This window comes from Bufo gargarizans, chromosome 1, assembly GCF_014858855.1.
Source record: "Bufo gargarizans isolate SCDJY-AF-19 chromosome 1, ASM1485885v1, whole genome shotgun sequence".
Lineage (NCBI taxonomy): Eukaryota > Metazoa > Chordata > Amphibia > Anura > Bufonidae > Bufo > Bufo gargarizans.
The window spans coordinates 184,509,558-184,525,820 of NC_058080.1; the positions used below are offsets into that span (position 1 = coordinate 184,509,558).

Sequence of the window (16,263 nt, forward strand, 5' to 3'; positions counted from 1 at the left end):
TCCCCCCTTCAGTGAATGGGGGACTCCTGAAAGGGGTTAATAACTACTGTGAAGGGCCTAGCCATCTGGGCAACCCCACAGATCATCCCCCCACCCACCTTGTACTTGTTCCACTGATCCGCTACTTGCGGGCTACATGGGCATGAGTTCAGTCACTTCGGTGTGCAATCCCATCCTGTGGCGCGTGATCCCGCGAGATCCGTGACCTACAGCGGCAGGTCTTGCGGGATCACGTGCTGCAGGACGGGATTGCCCACCAAAGTGACTGAACTCATTCCCGGGCAGCCCACAAGTAGCAGAACAATTACAAGAGGGGTGGGGAATAGCCAAATTATAAAATATTATGAACCAAAAGGTGTTATGGGGGGATCTGTGGATGGCACTGTTATGGGGGGGATCTGTGGATGGCACTGTTGTGGAGGGATCTGTGGATGGCACTTATGGAGGGATTTGTGGATGGCACTGTTATGGAGGGATCTGTGGATGGCACTGTTATGGGGGCTCTGTGGATGGCACTGTTGTGGGGATCTGTGGATGACACCGTTATGGGGGGGGGATCTGTGGATGGCACTGTTATGGAGGGATCTGTGGATGGCACTGTTATGGGGGCTCCGTGGATGACACCGTTATGGGGGGGGGGGGATCTGTGGATGGCACTGTTATGGGGGGATCTGTGGATGGCACTGTTATGGGGGGGATCTGTGGATGGCGCTGTTATGGAGGGATCTGTGGATGGCACTGTTATGGGGGCTCTGTGGATGGCACTGTTGTGGGGATCTGTGGATGACACCGTTATGGGGGGATCTGTGGGTGGCACTGTTATGGGGGGATCTGTGGATGGCACTGTTGTGGGGGGGAACTGAAGTGAACCGAAGATTCGATGAATTTTTTTGCTGAAGATGTTAGCTGAAAGTTTATGGCAAATATGAAATACAGGACACAAAAATGTTGTTTTTTTGGCTAGTGGCTTTTTTAGTGGCAGTTTTTTTTATTATTATTATTATTATTATAAAAAATGCAGCATGTTGGAGGAATGGCATCTTTTTCAAAATTCCTGAAAAAAAACAGCCATCCACATATTTGCTGAAAAAAAGCTATAAAAACGCTTGTGGCTTGTAAAAACACAAGCAAAATCGCCAGATCAAGTTTATGTTTGTAGAGACCCTCAAATCCATACAGGAAAACATACAACCTCATGGTTCAAACCCAGTAGAACCATCTTTATTACTTTTGGATTTTGACACCTGCCAGTTTATAGCCTGGCTGTAGATGTTCATTCTTCTGTTTGCATGGATTAGATTTTGGTGCTCACTTCATAGACTGCAGAAAGAGCTCTTAGCACAGGCTCCCAGTTTCCCTGTGTGCTGTGGCAGTCTGACTATAGTGATATTTTCTTATTTCTAAGTGTCAGGGGGTTAATTAATCAGCAGGTCTGGTAGGAGAAAGCATGAAGGCTGGACTCTGCGGGCTCAGGAGAACTCAGGGGCTTTGCCATCATCTGGTCATTTTAAGCGACTTTGAACAGCACCTTCCTTGAGAAGGAGAGGCAGCCTCAACCTCTTGCCTGCAGCCATACAGGCGGTAGGCAGCTTTTCTCTTCACTCTTCCTGGCAAGAAACAATCATCAGAAGACAGATCTCCTAAAGGAGAGGGAACTCGTCAGCGCTGGGATCAGATAAGAGAGGGAGGGAGCAGCTGAAGACTGAGCTGTGTGGTGCCAGGCTGCCGGGAAGTTCTATCAGACACAAGACACTGAGGATTCATCTCAAGGTTCCTCGAGAAAGTGACAGCAGGAGGCAGATTTGGTGCAGTCTGAGCACTAAGGCAGGCTGAGGACTGAGCCTAATCATTAAAGTCCCTTCTATCTAGCACCCTATGAGGAGGAGGATGCTACCTTCTAACTTCATTGTGCTTGCAATCGTCTTTGTAGGACCACTCGCCGGTGAGCAGAAGTTCTCAGCCCTGATGGTAAGATGGCATTTCGCGCCACTCTTATGAATGAAGTAGGAGGAGCAGGCGCGTGACGTCATGCCGCCCGGCCTGCCACTGAGTTTGTGAGTACAGAGAGGGAGAGGCAGAGGATCGCAGAGGATCGCAGCGGCGACTTCAAGTTGTTAACATATGAATATTACTATTACAGTGAGCGGGCCGATGTTATGTTATTCTGCAGCGGGCCCCCATCCTGGCCGGGCCCTCGGACCATGTCCGAAGTGCCCGACCGGTCAGTCCGCCCCTGATGACAGAAATTATATTAATTGTTGATATGCCAGGAAATGAGATGTCTCTAACTGGAATTTCAGCCTCAGGTCTTGAAAAGTATAGTATGTGCCACATTCTTGATTCCAGACATGGTCCACAACGGATATCCCCCTGTCCTTCCACTTAGCAAATTGAGCATTGATGTTGAGAGCTTTAAATTCTGGATGGTCCCAAAGGGGCATAATCTTAGATATTTGAAAGGGGAGATGGAACATCTTTCTTACCGCCTTCCACGCTGCTATTGTGTCCCTAAATAAGACACTACTTTTAATGCTGGAAGGCAATTGTGCATATTTGGTATGCAGAAGAGCAGTTAGACTCCAGGGGCGCGCCATTTCCTTTTCAACCCCTATAACCGAATAGTTTGATGTGTTATGTACCCAATCTATTCTGTGTCTCAGTAGGCTAGCCAGATTAGACTTCCGAATATCCGGAAATCCTAACCCACCTCTATATTTTTGTCTGCATAGGGTCCTCATCGCTATCGTACTCCTTTTAGACTTCCATATGAACTCCCTGAATACTCTTTGCAGATTCTGGATGTCTTTATGCTTCAGGAGAATGGGCAGTGTCTGCATAGGGTATAGTAGTTTGCTGAAGCTCATCATTTTAATCAATGAGCACCTGCCTAACAGCGATATGGGTAAATTCGCCCAATTGCGAAGTTCAGAGACAATTTTCTTAAACAGAGGGGGATAGTTCAGCGAATATAGTCAGGTGTCTTACCAATCCTTATACCCAGATATTTAATACACAAATTTGTGACCATAGCTGGCATATCTGTTAACATTGCAGATGCTATACCATGAGATGGGGACAAATTCAGCAATTCACACTTGGATTTATTGACCTTAAACCCCGACAGTTGGCCAAAGTCATCAAGCAGTTTAAATAAAAGTTCGGAGTTCTGACTGTGGTTGCGATAAAAATACTAAGAGATCATCCGCGAACAACGCTTAAGTGGTTGTGACTTGACACTAATACCTTTAATACCTTTAATGGACTGGTCCTGAATAATTGCTTTAGACAGTGGTTCAAGGGCAATATTGAAAAGTAGGGGTGAAAGTGGACATCCCTGCCTTGTTCCTTTTTGAAGAGTAAACTGCTGTGATAGAAATCCCGGTATTGATATCCTAGCTGTTGGGGAGCTATATAGTTTGTCTATGTACGTCCTAAAGGCACCACTAAACCCCATCATATCCAACACCTCGTTCAACCATCTCCAGCTTACATTGTCAAACGCTTTTTCAGCGTCAATGGCCAAGAAAGCTGGAGATGGATGACAATGTGGCCTGGCCTTGATGTCATCGAGAATCGCCAAGACTTTGCGAATGTTATAGACCGCCAATCTACCCTGTACGAAACCCACCTGGTGTGGTGAGATAAGTCTGGGGAGGAAAGTGGCCAATCTATCCGCCAGAATTTTGGAGATATACTTTAGATCATTATTAATCAGGGATATTGGGTGGTATGATGAAGGCAAAGTACAATCTTTTTACCTTCCTTCGGTAGGACTTTTATGTACGCTGTATTCATGTCTTGTGGTATCTCCTGCCCTTGTAGTATGTTGTTATACAATGTCACCAGTGTCGGGGCGATCTTAAGATTTAGTGCCCTGTAGAATTCGTTAGTGAAACCATCAGGCCCCGGCGCCTTCCCATTGCTGGAGTTCCCAATCACCCTCTGAACTTCCTCTTCTGTAATCGGTTTATTCAGAACATCTAACTCCTCTCGGGACTCTATCGGTAAAGATAAGGTAGCTAGCCATGGCTTTCCTTGAATTCCTGAACCCATAATGGAAGCATATAATTCAGCATAAAATGTCTTAAAAGTATCCACTATTTGTTTAGGTTGTGTGAGTAAACAGCCTTTCTTGTCTTTTATTGCAGTTATTTGACCAGAGGGTACAAACCCCCTTGCTAGGTTCGCTAAGAGTCTTCCTGCTTTGTTACCATACTTATAATATTTAGCCTCTCTCCTCTTCCCCTCTAGTTCCTCCTTCTTCCTAAGCCAACTATCATGACTCACTTTAGCTTCCACCCAGAGGGTCTTAGTAGACGTTGAGGGTCTCAAAATAAACTGCGTATAGGCTTTTCTAAGCACTTCTGTAAGTTCTCTCAACTTGTCAGTTACCTTTTTCTTCCAGCTTGCAACGTAAGCCATTATCCTGCCCCTTAACACTGCTTTCCCCGCTCTCCAAGCTAATTGGGTATCACTGGACGGTGAATTTTCATTCCAATATTCCATCCACCAATGGTTCAGCATTTCTACAAAGTTTTCATTATGTATTAAGTCTGAGGGAAACCTCCATAGAAAGTCGCTACCTCTGGGCACGGAATGCGTAAATTCCATGATAACTGGGGAGTGGTCTGAAATGACCAGGTCACCTATTTCCGTTGCAGTTACACGTTGCAGGAGTGACTCGGAAACTAAGAAATAGTCAATACGTGACCAAGAATTATGTGGCTGAGAGAAGTGAGTGAATTCTCTATCTTCTGGATGTGCGGATCGCCACGCATCATGTAGACGTAAGTCTGTTGCTACTTTATCTAATATTAGATCCCTATGTCTAGGTTTAGGCTGACACTGTAGATTGCTGCGTCTATCCTCCGAAACAGACATAACAGTATTCATATCACCAGCTACCAGACACAATGGCGTTGTATCCTGCAAAACCATTTGGCGTAGGGTATTAAAAAAAGTGGTAGTATTGTCATTTGGGCCATAGACATTATATATATATATATATATACTATATATATCTGTTGCTAACTGAAGCCGTACATGAAGAAGTCTGCCCTCTCCATCCTCCGTGCTATCTAAAATTTTGCATTGTAAGCGTCTATGGACCAAAAGCACCACCCCCCCTTTAGAACCAACTGCTGATGACCCAACAACTTGGCCCACCCACAATCGCCGCAATCGGTGAAAATCATCTCTCCCTAAATGGGTTTCTTGTAATAAGGCTACATCTCTCCGCAACCTCTTCAGATGCCGCAGGATCATAATCCGTTTGTGCGGGGATTTCAACCCCTTCACATTCCATATGACAACTTTGACCATTTTTGTGCATTAAATCTGACACTTTTAGTACTACTTGTTCTTCCCCTCATAATTGCTCCACCCAGTATCTGAGATGAAAACACATGAACCCTCCCCCCCTATAACAAGACCCCCCTTTCCCCTCTGAAACATGCCCTGCATCAACACTTTCAGACCTCACTTCTTCCCAACATAGCATTTCAACTCCCCCCCACATCTCGCTGAGATGACGTGTTAACGTACCACTCCAATTTTAGCCCTATGTAAAAGCTATAAACATAGTGAAAGAATATTTGTAGAACAAAAACCTTCAATGAATCTAGGTCAATAGTCAGACTCAGTGAAAAATAGTGACTGCAGCAAAAATATCTGGATTGTCCAGTAGCTAGACAGTCCCACGTAAGCAAGGTCCCTTCTGCTCCTTTAGATCATGACGATCCATTTCTGACAGGACCGTAAAATGATAACAGCCTCGCCACGAATCCTGAGTGTGTCGGGTGATGTTGTCACTACCCCCAACACTTACTGACCTGAGTCCCGTTGGAATGAACGTCCCCTATAATTATCATCGCGCGGCAAGCGCTCTCCCTTCTTACGAAAGACATGCTGCAAGGCTCTTCTCGCCTCTTGTGGGTCTTGGTAGGTATCGATGTTTCCCTCCGCGTCATGGACACTCAGTATCGCTGGGTATATCAGGGCAAATTTCACTTGTGCCTTATATAGATCCGAGCAGATAGAAGAAAATTCTCGCTGCTTCCTGGTGACTTCTGCTGAAAAAACTTCAAACAACAGGGTTCTGGATCCCCTTCGCATCAGGGGTGTTTTGATGTTCTTATAGGCCCTAAGTATGGCCGTTTTTTCAGAAAAATCTAGGTATCATACGATCACCTGTCTCGGCCTTTGGTTAAGCGCTGCTTGTGATGATAATTCCCGATTCTGACGTCCTGCCGGTGACGGTGCTCGGCCTATCCTATGGGCTCTCTCCACCTTACAGTGTGTAGGAAGGTTCAGTGCCTGGGGAAGCTCTTGTTCGCATAGTTTCACCAGCTCGTGTAACGGTACAGTTTCAACAATACCTACTAACCGTAGGTTGTTCCGTATTGAACGGTTCTTCAGGTCATCTAGTTTCAGTAGGATCTTCTTGTTCTCTTGCTGGAGCCTGGAGCATTCCACACGGTAGTGACCCTGGTCATCCTCGATCGCTGCAATCCTCCCCTCTGCCTCCGTGAGGCGGCGGCCATGTTCGGCCAAGTCCTGGTGAATCTGTGACATGGAGGCAGCTACTGTAGTAGAAAGAGAGTCTTACAGGTCAGGTAATATACGAGCCGCAACTTTCAAAGCCAACTGCTTGTAGTCGACTGTAAATTCATCCCCATGGTCGAGATCGTCTGCAGTCTCGTCTCCTGCCTGCGACAGTGGCTTCTCTGTGGGAGGCTCTTGGGCAGCCATATCCGTTAGATTTTGCGCCACTGACTGCTACCTGGTAGCTTTCATCGGTCCTTTCTGCTTATTCCTGCTCCCAATCGTAACCAGGAAACGGTCCATATGAAACCGGGAGTACTTCTTGATCGATAGACCCAGACTATGACTGCTGTCAAGTCCGGTATGTCGGGGATTTAGTCCTTTAGATAGCGGGCGTCAGCGGAGCTCTTACTCGGCTCGACTTGCCATGTTGGTGCCGGAAGTCTTAACAAAGCCTTTTTTAAACTACTGATTACTTGATTTTTGGGCTATTAAATATTTTTGTAATAGATTTTTAATTCAAAGGTTGCACTGGTTGGCCTCTATAGCTGCTATATTTTACACTATGTAGCAGTTTCACAAAGCTGCACTGTGATAAATCTTTAACGTTGTTTTAGGCATACAGTAAATCGGCTTACAAGAGTTCGTCAGAGGGCACAAAATGGCGCTTCCAAAGGTGTGTATAGCCTTTAAACTGCTTTGTATACTGCAGGTACCCAAGGACTAAAAGATAAACCAACAGTTTGTATGTTTATTGGAATATTTATGAATTGTTTATCATAGAAGATGCATTTATGTATATTAGTATAAAAAGCTAAAATATACTGTTAAAATAATAATCTTAGGAGGAGATTATCAAGCTGGTGTAAAGAAAACTGGCATAGTTGCCCATAGCAACCAATCTGATTCCACCTTTTATTTTCCAAAGGAGCTCTGAAAATTAAAGTTAGCATCTCATTGGTTGCTAGGGGTAACTAAGGGTGGGTTCACACTAGTGTTAGGGATTCCATTATGGCTTTCCGTTATAACAGGGTTATAACGGAACATAACGGAATCCATAGGATGGAATGCAAAATCGAAGCCTTTAAGAGGCATTCAGATTTGCTCCGTCCTAATAGAAGTCTATGGCAAAACATAACGGATCCGTCTGGGTCCCGTTATGCAAGACGGAAAAGAAAGTCCTGTCGACAGGACTTTGTCTTCCGTCTTGCATAATGGGAACCAGACGGATCCGTTTTGATTCCCATAGACTTCTATTAGGACAGAGAGCAAACGGAATGCCTTTTAAAGGTGTCCGTTTTGCTTTCCGTCATAATGCAAGTCTATGGGCAGCAAAACGGATCCACCCTTCCGTCTTATGGATTCCGTTATGTTCCGTTATAACCTTGTTATAACGGAAAGCCATAACGGACTCCATAACGCTAGTGTGAACACACCCTTAGCCAGTTTTCCTTTACACCAATTTCGATAAATCTCCACCTTTGTTATGCTTGAATAGAGTATGAATAACCTATGTGAGGAGAAAGGACATCAAGTGTATATAACAATATATAATAAAACCTATTCGGTACCAATATATTCCTCAGCAGCAGAAGTAAACATATGAATTGACAACTATTGAAAGCAATTCAACAATGAGAAGAGACAAGCATGCCCAGGATAAAATACAAATGTCCAGATTTATTAATGTATCTGTGCCAAGAAAAAAAAGTCTAAAAATTCTGTGTGTCTAGGTTTTCGACACTTTTTTGCCATATGCTTGATGAGTGGGTGGGGCTTATTGAAAAGTGTGCAGCACTTTCAAGGAAAGAGTCACACCTAAGATGCACCATTTTGCCCCAAAATTCAAAGTAAGCCAAAGTAAGTTGGTTTAGAGCCAGAGAAAAGTGTCTATCCCTGCACCAAAGTTATCATCCAGCCTGAGCCCCTGTCTGATGCAGGTCTAGACAACCTGTCTAAGCTTTATGCCATTTTAAGATTAATAAATCTGGACCAAAGTTCCTGTGTTGGTGATGTTTTTATCTTGGCCTGTAGATATATTCTGGAAATTACTAGTGATCCCTGAGGCTAATTTCACATGTGTTTTTCAAATCTGGGTTCTGTCTAAGTTTACAATGGACAGCACCAGACTAAATACAAACCCATTCAATGACAGAGTCTGCCGGAAAAATGGCCCACACAGGGATTCCATCCCTGTGTAGACCTTGTGAAAACCTGTCCATGTTAACTATCTAAAACATGGAATTAATTTCAATGAGGCCGCAAAAGATGCAGACAGCAGACTTTGTGCTGTCTGCATTTGTAAGTCTGTTCCACAGCCCTGCAAAAAAATAGAACATGTCCTATTCTTGCCTTTCTATCATAGAGAAGGATGTTAGGGTCTGCAAAATGCGTAAGGCAGGCGGGCTGAATCCGTGTTTTGAGTTTCAGTTAAAACAACCGAGAAGTTGTGTACAACGGCTGTAATTTTTTACCATCTCCCACTTTGGTTTGCACTTACAAACACTGTTAATGCAGAAACTTCAAGGGTGATTATTATTGATGATCGAGCACCAAAGTGCTCGGGTGTTATGGCCAAACCTATTGGGATGCTCGGGTGCTCTACCGAGCACCCAAGTATAATGGAAGTCAGTGGGAGAACCCGAGCATTAACCTCTTAAGGACATAGGGCGTACAGGTACGCCCTTGTGCCCTGGTACTTAAGGACACAGGGCGTACATGTACGCCCTGTGTATTTCTGATCACTGCCGTGCGGCTGGCAGTGATCGGAACGCGGTGCCTGCTCAAATCATTGAGCAGGCACCTAGGCTAAATGCGCGGGGGGGTCCCGTGACCCCCACATGTCGGCGATCGCGGCAAACCGCAGGTCAATTCAGACCTGCGGTTTGCTGCGATTTCTGCAGTTTCTGATCCGCGGGGATCAGAAACTTTAGGATTCCAAAAATGTTGCTGCATCCCTCCCCCCTGCACCCCTGAGTTATTTGAGCACGGTGGGAGGTGCAGGGGGAGGGTTGCGGGCGGTGCGGGAGGCGGGCGGTGCGGTAGGCGGGATCGCGATCCCCTGCCCGCCTCCCCTTGAATAATCGTTGGTTTCTAGTGGGTATACCAGGGTGCCAGCACATTGCTGGCACCCTGGTATAAACGGCTGACATCGGTGATGCGATGTCAGCCGTTTAACCCTTTCCATACCGCGGTTCGTACGGACCGCTGTATGGAAAAGGTTAACAGCGCAGGGAGCTCCCTCCCTCTCCCATCGGGGGGCTGCTGTGCCTTTGCAGCCCCCCGAATGGAGAGGGAGAGAGCTCCCAGGCAGCCCCCCCAGAGCCCCGTCCTTACCCTTCCCCGTCTGCGCAGTTCTGACCATAACTGAGCAGACGGGGAAGGTTCCCATGGCAACAGGACGCCTTCTCAGGCATCCTGCTGTCCATGGTGCTGAACAGATCTGTGCTGAAAGGCATAGATCTGTTCAGACAAAGTGTAAAATACAGTAAAGTACTATATATTGTACTGTACTGTATTATACAGACATCAGACCCACTGGATCTTCAAGAACCAAGTGGGTCTGGGTCAAAAAGAAAGTGAAAAAAAGTGAAAATAAAGTAAAAATCAAAAAACACATTTATCACTGATTAAAAATAAAAAAAATTAAATTCCCTACACATGTTTGGTATCGCCGCGTCCGTAACGACCTGATCTATACAACGGTCATGTTACTTTACCCAAACGGTGAACGCCATAAAAATAAAAAATTAAAAACCATGATAAAATTGAAATTTTGCCCACCTTACTTCCCAAAAAAGTTAATAAAAGTGATCAAAAAAGTTGTATGTACTCCAAAATTGTAACAATCAAACCGTCATCTCATCCCGCAAAAATCATACCCTACCCAAGATAATCGCCCCAAAACTGAAAAAACTATGGCTCTTAGACTATGGAAACACTAAAACATGATTTTTTTTGTTTCAAAAATGAAATCATTGTGTAAAACTTACATAAATAAAAAAAAGTATACATATTAGGTATCGCCGCGTCCGTATCGACCGGCTCTATAAAAATATCACATGACCTAACCCCTCAGGTGACCACCGTAAAAAAAAAAAAAAAAACGGTGTAAAAAAAGCTATTTTTTGTCATCTTACTTCACAAAAAGTGTAACAGCAAGCGATCAAAAAGTCATATGCACCCCAAAATAGTGCCAATAAAACCGTAATCTCATCCCGCAAAAAATGAGACCCTACTTGAGATAATCGCCCAAAAACTGAAAAAACTATGGCTCTTAGACTATGGAGACACTAAAACTTTTTTTTGTTTTAAAAATTAATTCATTGTGTAAAACTTACATAAATAAAAAAAATTGTATACATATTAGGTATCGCCGCGTCCGTGACAACCTGCTCTATAAAATTACCACATGATCTAACCTGTCAGATGAATGTTGTAAATAACAAAAAAAAAAAACGGTGCCAAAAAAGCTATTTCTTGTTACCTTGCCGCACAAAAAGTGTAATATAGAGCAACCAAAAATCATATGTACCCTAAACTAGTACCAACAAAACTGCCACCTTATCCCGTAGTTTCTAAAATGGGGTCACTTTTTTGGAGTTTCTACTCTAGGGGTGCATCAGGGGGGCTTCAAATGGGACATGGTGTCAATAAAACCAGTCCAGCAAAATCTGCCTTCCAAAAAACGTATGGCATTCCTTTCCTTCTGCGCCCTGCCGTGTGCCCGTACAGCAGTTTACGACCACATATGGGGTGTTTCTGTAAACTACAGAATCAGGGCCATAAATAATGAGTTTTGTTTTGCTGTTAACCCTTGCTTTGTAACTGGAAAAAAAATATTAAAATGGAAAATCTGCCAAAAAAGTGAAATTTTTAAATTGTATCTCTATTTTCCATTAAATCTTGTGCAACACCTAAAGGGTTAACAAACTTTGTAAAATCAGTTTTGAATACCTTGAGGGGTGTAGTTTCTTAGATGGGGTTACTTTTATGGAGTTTCTACTCTAGGGGTGCATCAGGGGGCTTCAAATGGGACATGGTGTCAAAAAAACAGTCCAGCAAAACCTGCCTTCCAAAAACCATATGGCGCACCTTTCACTCTACGCCCCGCTGTGTGGCCGTACAGTAGTTTACGGCCACATATAGGGTGTTTCTGTAAACGGCAGAGTCAGGGCAATAAAGATACAGTCTTGTTTGGCTGTTAACCCTTGCTTTGTTAGTGGAAAAAATGGGTTAAAATGGAAAATTAGCCAAAAAAATGAAATTCTCAAATTTCATCCCCATTTGCCAATAACTCTTGTGCAACACCTAAAGGGTTAACGAAGTTTGTAAAATCAGTTTTGAATACCTTGAGGGGTGTAGTTTATAGAATGGGGTCATTTTTGGGTGGTTTCTATTATGTAAGCCTCGCAAAGTGACTTCAGAGCTGTAGTGGTCCCTAAAAATTTGGTTTTTGTAAATTTCTGAAAAATTTCAAGATTTGCTTCTAAACTTCTAAGCCTTGTAACATCCCCAAAAAATAAAATATCATTCCCAAAATAATTCAAACATGAAGTAGACATATGGGGAATGTAAAGGCATCACAATTTTTAGGGGTATTACTATGTATTACAGAAGTAGAGAAACTGAAACTTTGAAATTTACAAATTTTTCCAAATTTTTGTTAAATTAGGTATTTTTTGGTGCAAAAAAAATATTTTTTTTTACTTCATTTTACCAGTGTCATGAAGTACAATATGTGACAAAAAAACAATCTCAGAACGGCCTGGATAAGTCAAAGCGTTTTAAAGTTATCAGCACTTAAAGTGACTCTGGTCAGATTTGCAAAAAATGGCCTGGTCCTAAGGTGTAAAAAGGCTGTGTCCTTAAGGGGTTAAACCAGGCACCTCCTGCTCTGAAGAGGGGAGGGTGCCTGGTTCATAGGAAAAGGTCAGAAATTGATGGAAACACCCCTGAAATGGTTCGGGAACAGCATGGGGAGGATGCATCTTGGACTCCCAGGTCGCTACTGTGAACCATGTTGTCCGAGTAGTACGCCACTTTTACAGACTGACAATAATACGCACAAAACCGAAAAAAAGTGAGGAAAAATTGTTAAGAAACATTCTTTCCTGTATATTTAGTTGTATATAAAGTGCAAGTGCTGCCAAAAATTACAAGCAAGAGGTACTCCTCTACAACCTGTATATCACATAATGGAGGGCCTCATTCACATTGTGGTACAATAGTTCAGGCAGTGGGACTCCTACACTCATAAAGCTTATGCACTAAGTGAAAAGGCTGCCAAAAATTACAAGGAACAGGCACTCCAAAACACCATTTTTTACACATAAAGGAGGATCTATTGGAGGGCAAGTCTGGTGCCAGCAGCCAACTTGCTCCCGGGCCTCAACAACATTCACCCAGTGTGCCATAATGGTGAGGATTGTGTTGACCAGACTCTTGGCTACTGAGACTGGACTTGTAGGTGAGGGCCTGCTGCCGCTTTGTTGACTCTAGATGACTTCTAGGCGATCGCATGTCCCTGTGACGGCAACGATCCATTCGGATGTCTTCCCTATCAACTTTGGAGCAATTTTTCAACAAGGACTTTCTGGTATAGCACAGTTTTGCTTGTACTCTCCACCAGAGGAATGAGAGATGAGAAGTTCTCTTTGTAGCGGGGGTCGAGAAGGGTGAACAACCAGTAATCCGTGTTGTCTAAAATGCGTTTATTGTGCAGGTTGTGGGAAAGGAAGCCTAACATGAAGTCACCCATGTGTGTCAGAGTACTAACGGGCAAGACTTCGCTGTCATAATCATCAGAAGGTAAGCTGACCCTGTATAACATTGTAGGTGAGGGCCTGCAGGAGAGCTGACCCTGTAAAACATTACAGTGGGATGCGAAAGTTTGGGCACCCTTGTTAATCGTCATGATATTCCTGTATAAGTCGTTGGTTGTTACGATAAAAAATGCCAGTTAAATATATCATATAGGAGACGCACACAGTGATATTTGAGAAGTGAAATGAAGTTTATTGGATTTACAGAAAGTGTGCTATAATTGTTTAAACAAAATTAGGCAGGTGCATTTAGGCACTGTTGTCATTTTATTGAATCCAAAACCTTTAGAACTAATTATTGGAACTCAAATTGGCTTGGTAAGCTCAGTGACCCCTGACCTACATACACAGGTGAATCCAATTATGAGAAAGAGTATTTAAGGGGGTCACTTGTAAGTTTCCCTCCTCTTTTAATATTCTCTGAAGAGTAGCAACATGGGGGTCTCAAAACAACTCTCAAATGACCTGAAGACACAGATTGTTAACCATAATGGTTTAGGAGAAGGATACAGAAAGCTGTCTCAGAGATTTTCCCCTCCCCCACGACAGCACCACTGAGAGATGGCTCCGCCTCCATGGACAGGAAACCTGTAGCATAAAAAGGTGGAGCCGCTCTCCCACCTCAGTGAGGTTTCCTGTCCCTGGAGCAGGAGACTTGTAGTATTTTCTTGCAGGGACCCATGGCTTGGAAATCCTAGGAAAGCCTAGAGAGCCATGGGTCACGCCAGCCCTTACCAGTTCGTTGCTGAGGGACGGGAGTTGGTCCGGGCCAGCTGCTGCTCCTAGGGGCTGAAGACACCGGTCCCTCAAAGGAGAGGCCCGAGTGTGGCCGCGAGGCAGGCGGCGAGGGGGAACATGCCAGAGGGCAGACATCCCTGGCGCGCACCCAGCGGGGACTGCGGGCAGACGCCGGGCAGTGGAGCGTGTCGGAGCGCCAAACCGGAAGTCGCAGGAATGACGTCGATTATGACGTGCGTTCCACTGACGCGACTTCCGGTTCCGGGCCGGATATAGGAAGCGTTTTGCGTTCCAACAGATCGGAACACAGCGGCGATCAGTTGGAGGATAGCTGTGCTCTCGGCTGGACAGAGGAGGACCAGAATTCGGCCAGACTCCCCTTTTTCCTTGCAGTGAGAGGTTGGCAGCATCTTGGAGGCGCTCCCAGGGAACATGCGGAACTCTCAGAAGAGAGGTGCTGTTCCCTGTGCTGTATTGACTCTTCTATTCCCTATACCTCCAGGGTTATCATGGAGGAAGAGAAGAGACCAGAGGAGACGGAACCAGAAAAGCAGCCGGTATAGGACAGGCTTCCTATGGGGTAAGGCACTGAAGTTTTATGAAGTCTCTGATGTGTACCTTGTTCTGTTATTGGTTATAGATGGCAGCTAAGAAAGCCGCATCTAAGAAAAAGAACAAAGAGTGTGCTTTATGTAGATGTCCCCTGGCCTCGTCATATAGTAAAAGGTTATGCCAGGACTGTATTGAAAAGACCCTGGCGGAGGAATCCCCCAACCTTATGCGAGACATTAGGAGTCTCATTAAAACAGAAGTTAAGGAATCCCTTAAGACGTCAAAGAAATCTAAGAAGGTGGTAGATAAAACAGATTCAGAACCGGATTCGGTTAGCGAAGAAGATAGAGATGACCGGTCCGAGGATTCATCATTTGCGGAGGAAGAACAGGAGAAAAGATTCATGTTCCCAGTGTCGGATACAGAGAAATTATTAAAAACGATTAGGGCCACTTTAGAGCTGGAGGATATCAGGGAAGATAGGTCCGTTGCAGATGCAGTCTTTGAGGGATTGCGAGAAAAGAAGAGGAGATGTTTTCCATTGCATAAAAGCATATCGGCCCTAATAGAAAGGGAGTGGAAAAAGCCGGATAAGAAGGCCTTTGTTAGTAAAAATTTTAAAAGGAAATACCCATTCGAGGAAGAGGCTTCCACTTCATGGGATAAAGCGCCAAAGCTGGACGTGGCCATTTCCAAGGTGTCCAGGAAATCTTCATTGCCGTTTGATGACATGGGTTTTTTGAAGGATCCGTTAGACAAAAAAATCGACTCTTGCCTAAGGAATACTTGGGAAGCATCCACTGCCTCCTTTAGGCCCAACATTGCAGCAACAGTTACTGCCAGATCCCTAGCTTTATGGTTAGAGAGGTTAGAAGGTCAGTTGAGGGATAAATGCCCCAGAGACCAGATTTTAAACTCTCTACCGACCCTTCAGAAGGCTGTAGATTTCCTATCAGACGCCTCGGTGGAGGCAGTTCGTTTAGCAGCCAGGTCTGCGTCCACCTCTAATTCCGCCCGTAGGGCCCTTTGGCTAAAAAACTGGAGGGGGGGCGACATGGCCTCAAAGCAGCGCTTATGTGGCATCCCCTGTCAGGGACAGTTTTTATTCGGGCCTGAATTAGATGCCCTTCTGGAGAAGGCGGCTGATAGGAAAAAGAGAATGCCTCAGGAGTCCTCTTTTTCCCAGTTTCGGCCCTATAGACGTCCCTTTCAGTACGGCCCCAGATCTCAGGGGAGAAGACAGCTGGGAGATAGAGATCAGTTTCCCAGGCCCAGGGGTTCAGGGAACAGAGGTTTCATGTTTGGAGGTTCCTCTTCTTCCCAGAAGGATAAACCTTCAAAGAAATGACGCCAGATTGCAGGTAGGGGGAAGACTAAAGTTCTTTCCCTCCGCCTGGAGAGAGGTAGCAGGGGCATGGGTGAGCAACATCATAACAGAGGGCTTAAGGTTGCAGTTTCTAGGTCATCGTCCTCAAAAATTTATAGTGACAAAGGAATCCAGGAGATTATCAGAAGAGGTAGATCTGCTAATAGGGAAAAAGGTGTTAGTCCCAGTGCCAAAAACAGAACAGGGAAAAGGCTTCTATTCCACACTGTTCTTAGTCAA

At 44.6% G+C, this 16,263-nt stretch overlaps 1 protein-coding gene across 1 annotated transcript; it reads left to right on the plus strand.

Annotated features, from left to right (window-relative positions):
• Positions 1-14,606: 14,606 nt before the first annotated feature.
• On the plus strand, positions 14,607-16,005 carry LOC122942635. The gene is made up of 2 exons (XM_044300345.1): positions 14,607-14,662; positions 14,746-16,005. The coding sequence occupies exons 1-2, from the start codon at positions 14,615-14,617 to the stop codon at positions 16,003-16,005; spliced, it is 1,308 nt and encodes a 435-aa protein (XP_044156280.1). The 5' UTR covers positions 14,607-14,614.
• Positions 16,006-16,263: the final 258 nt, after the last annotated feature.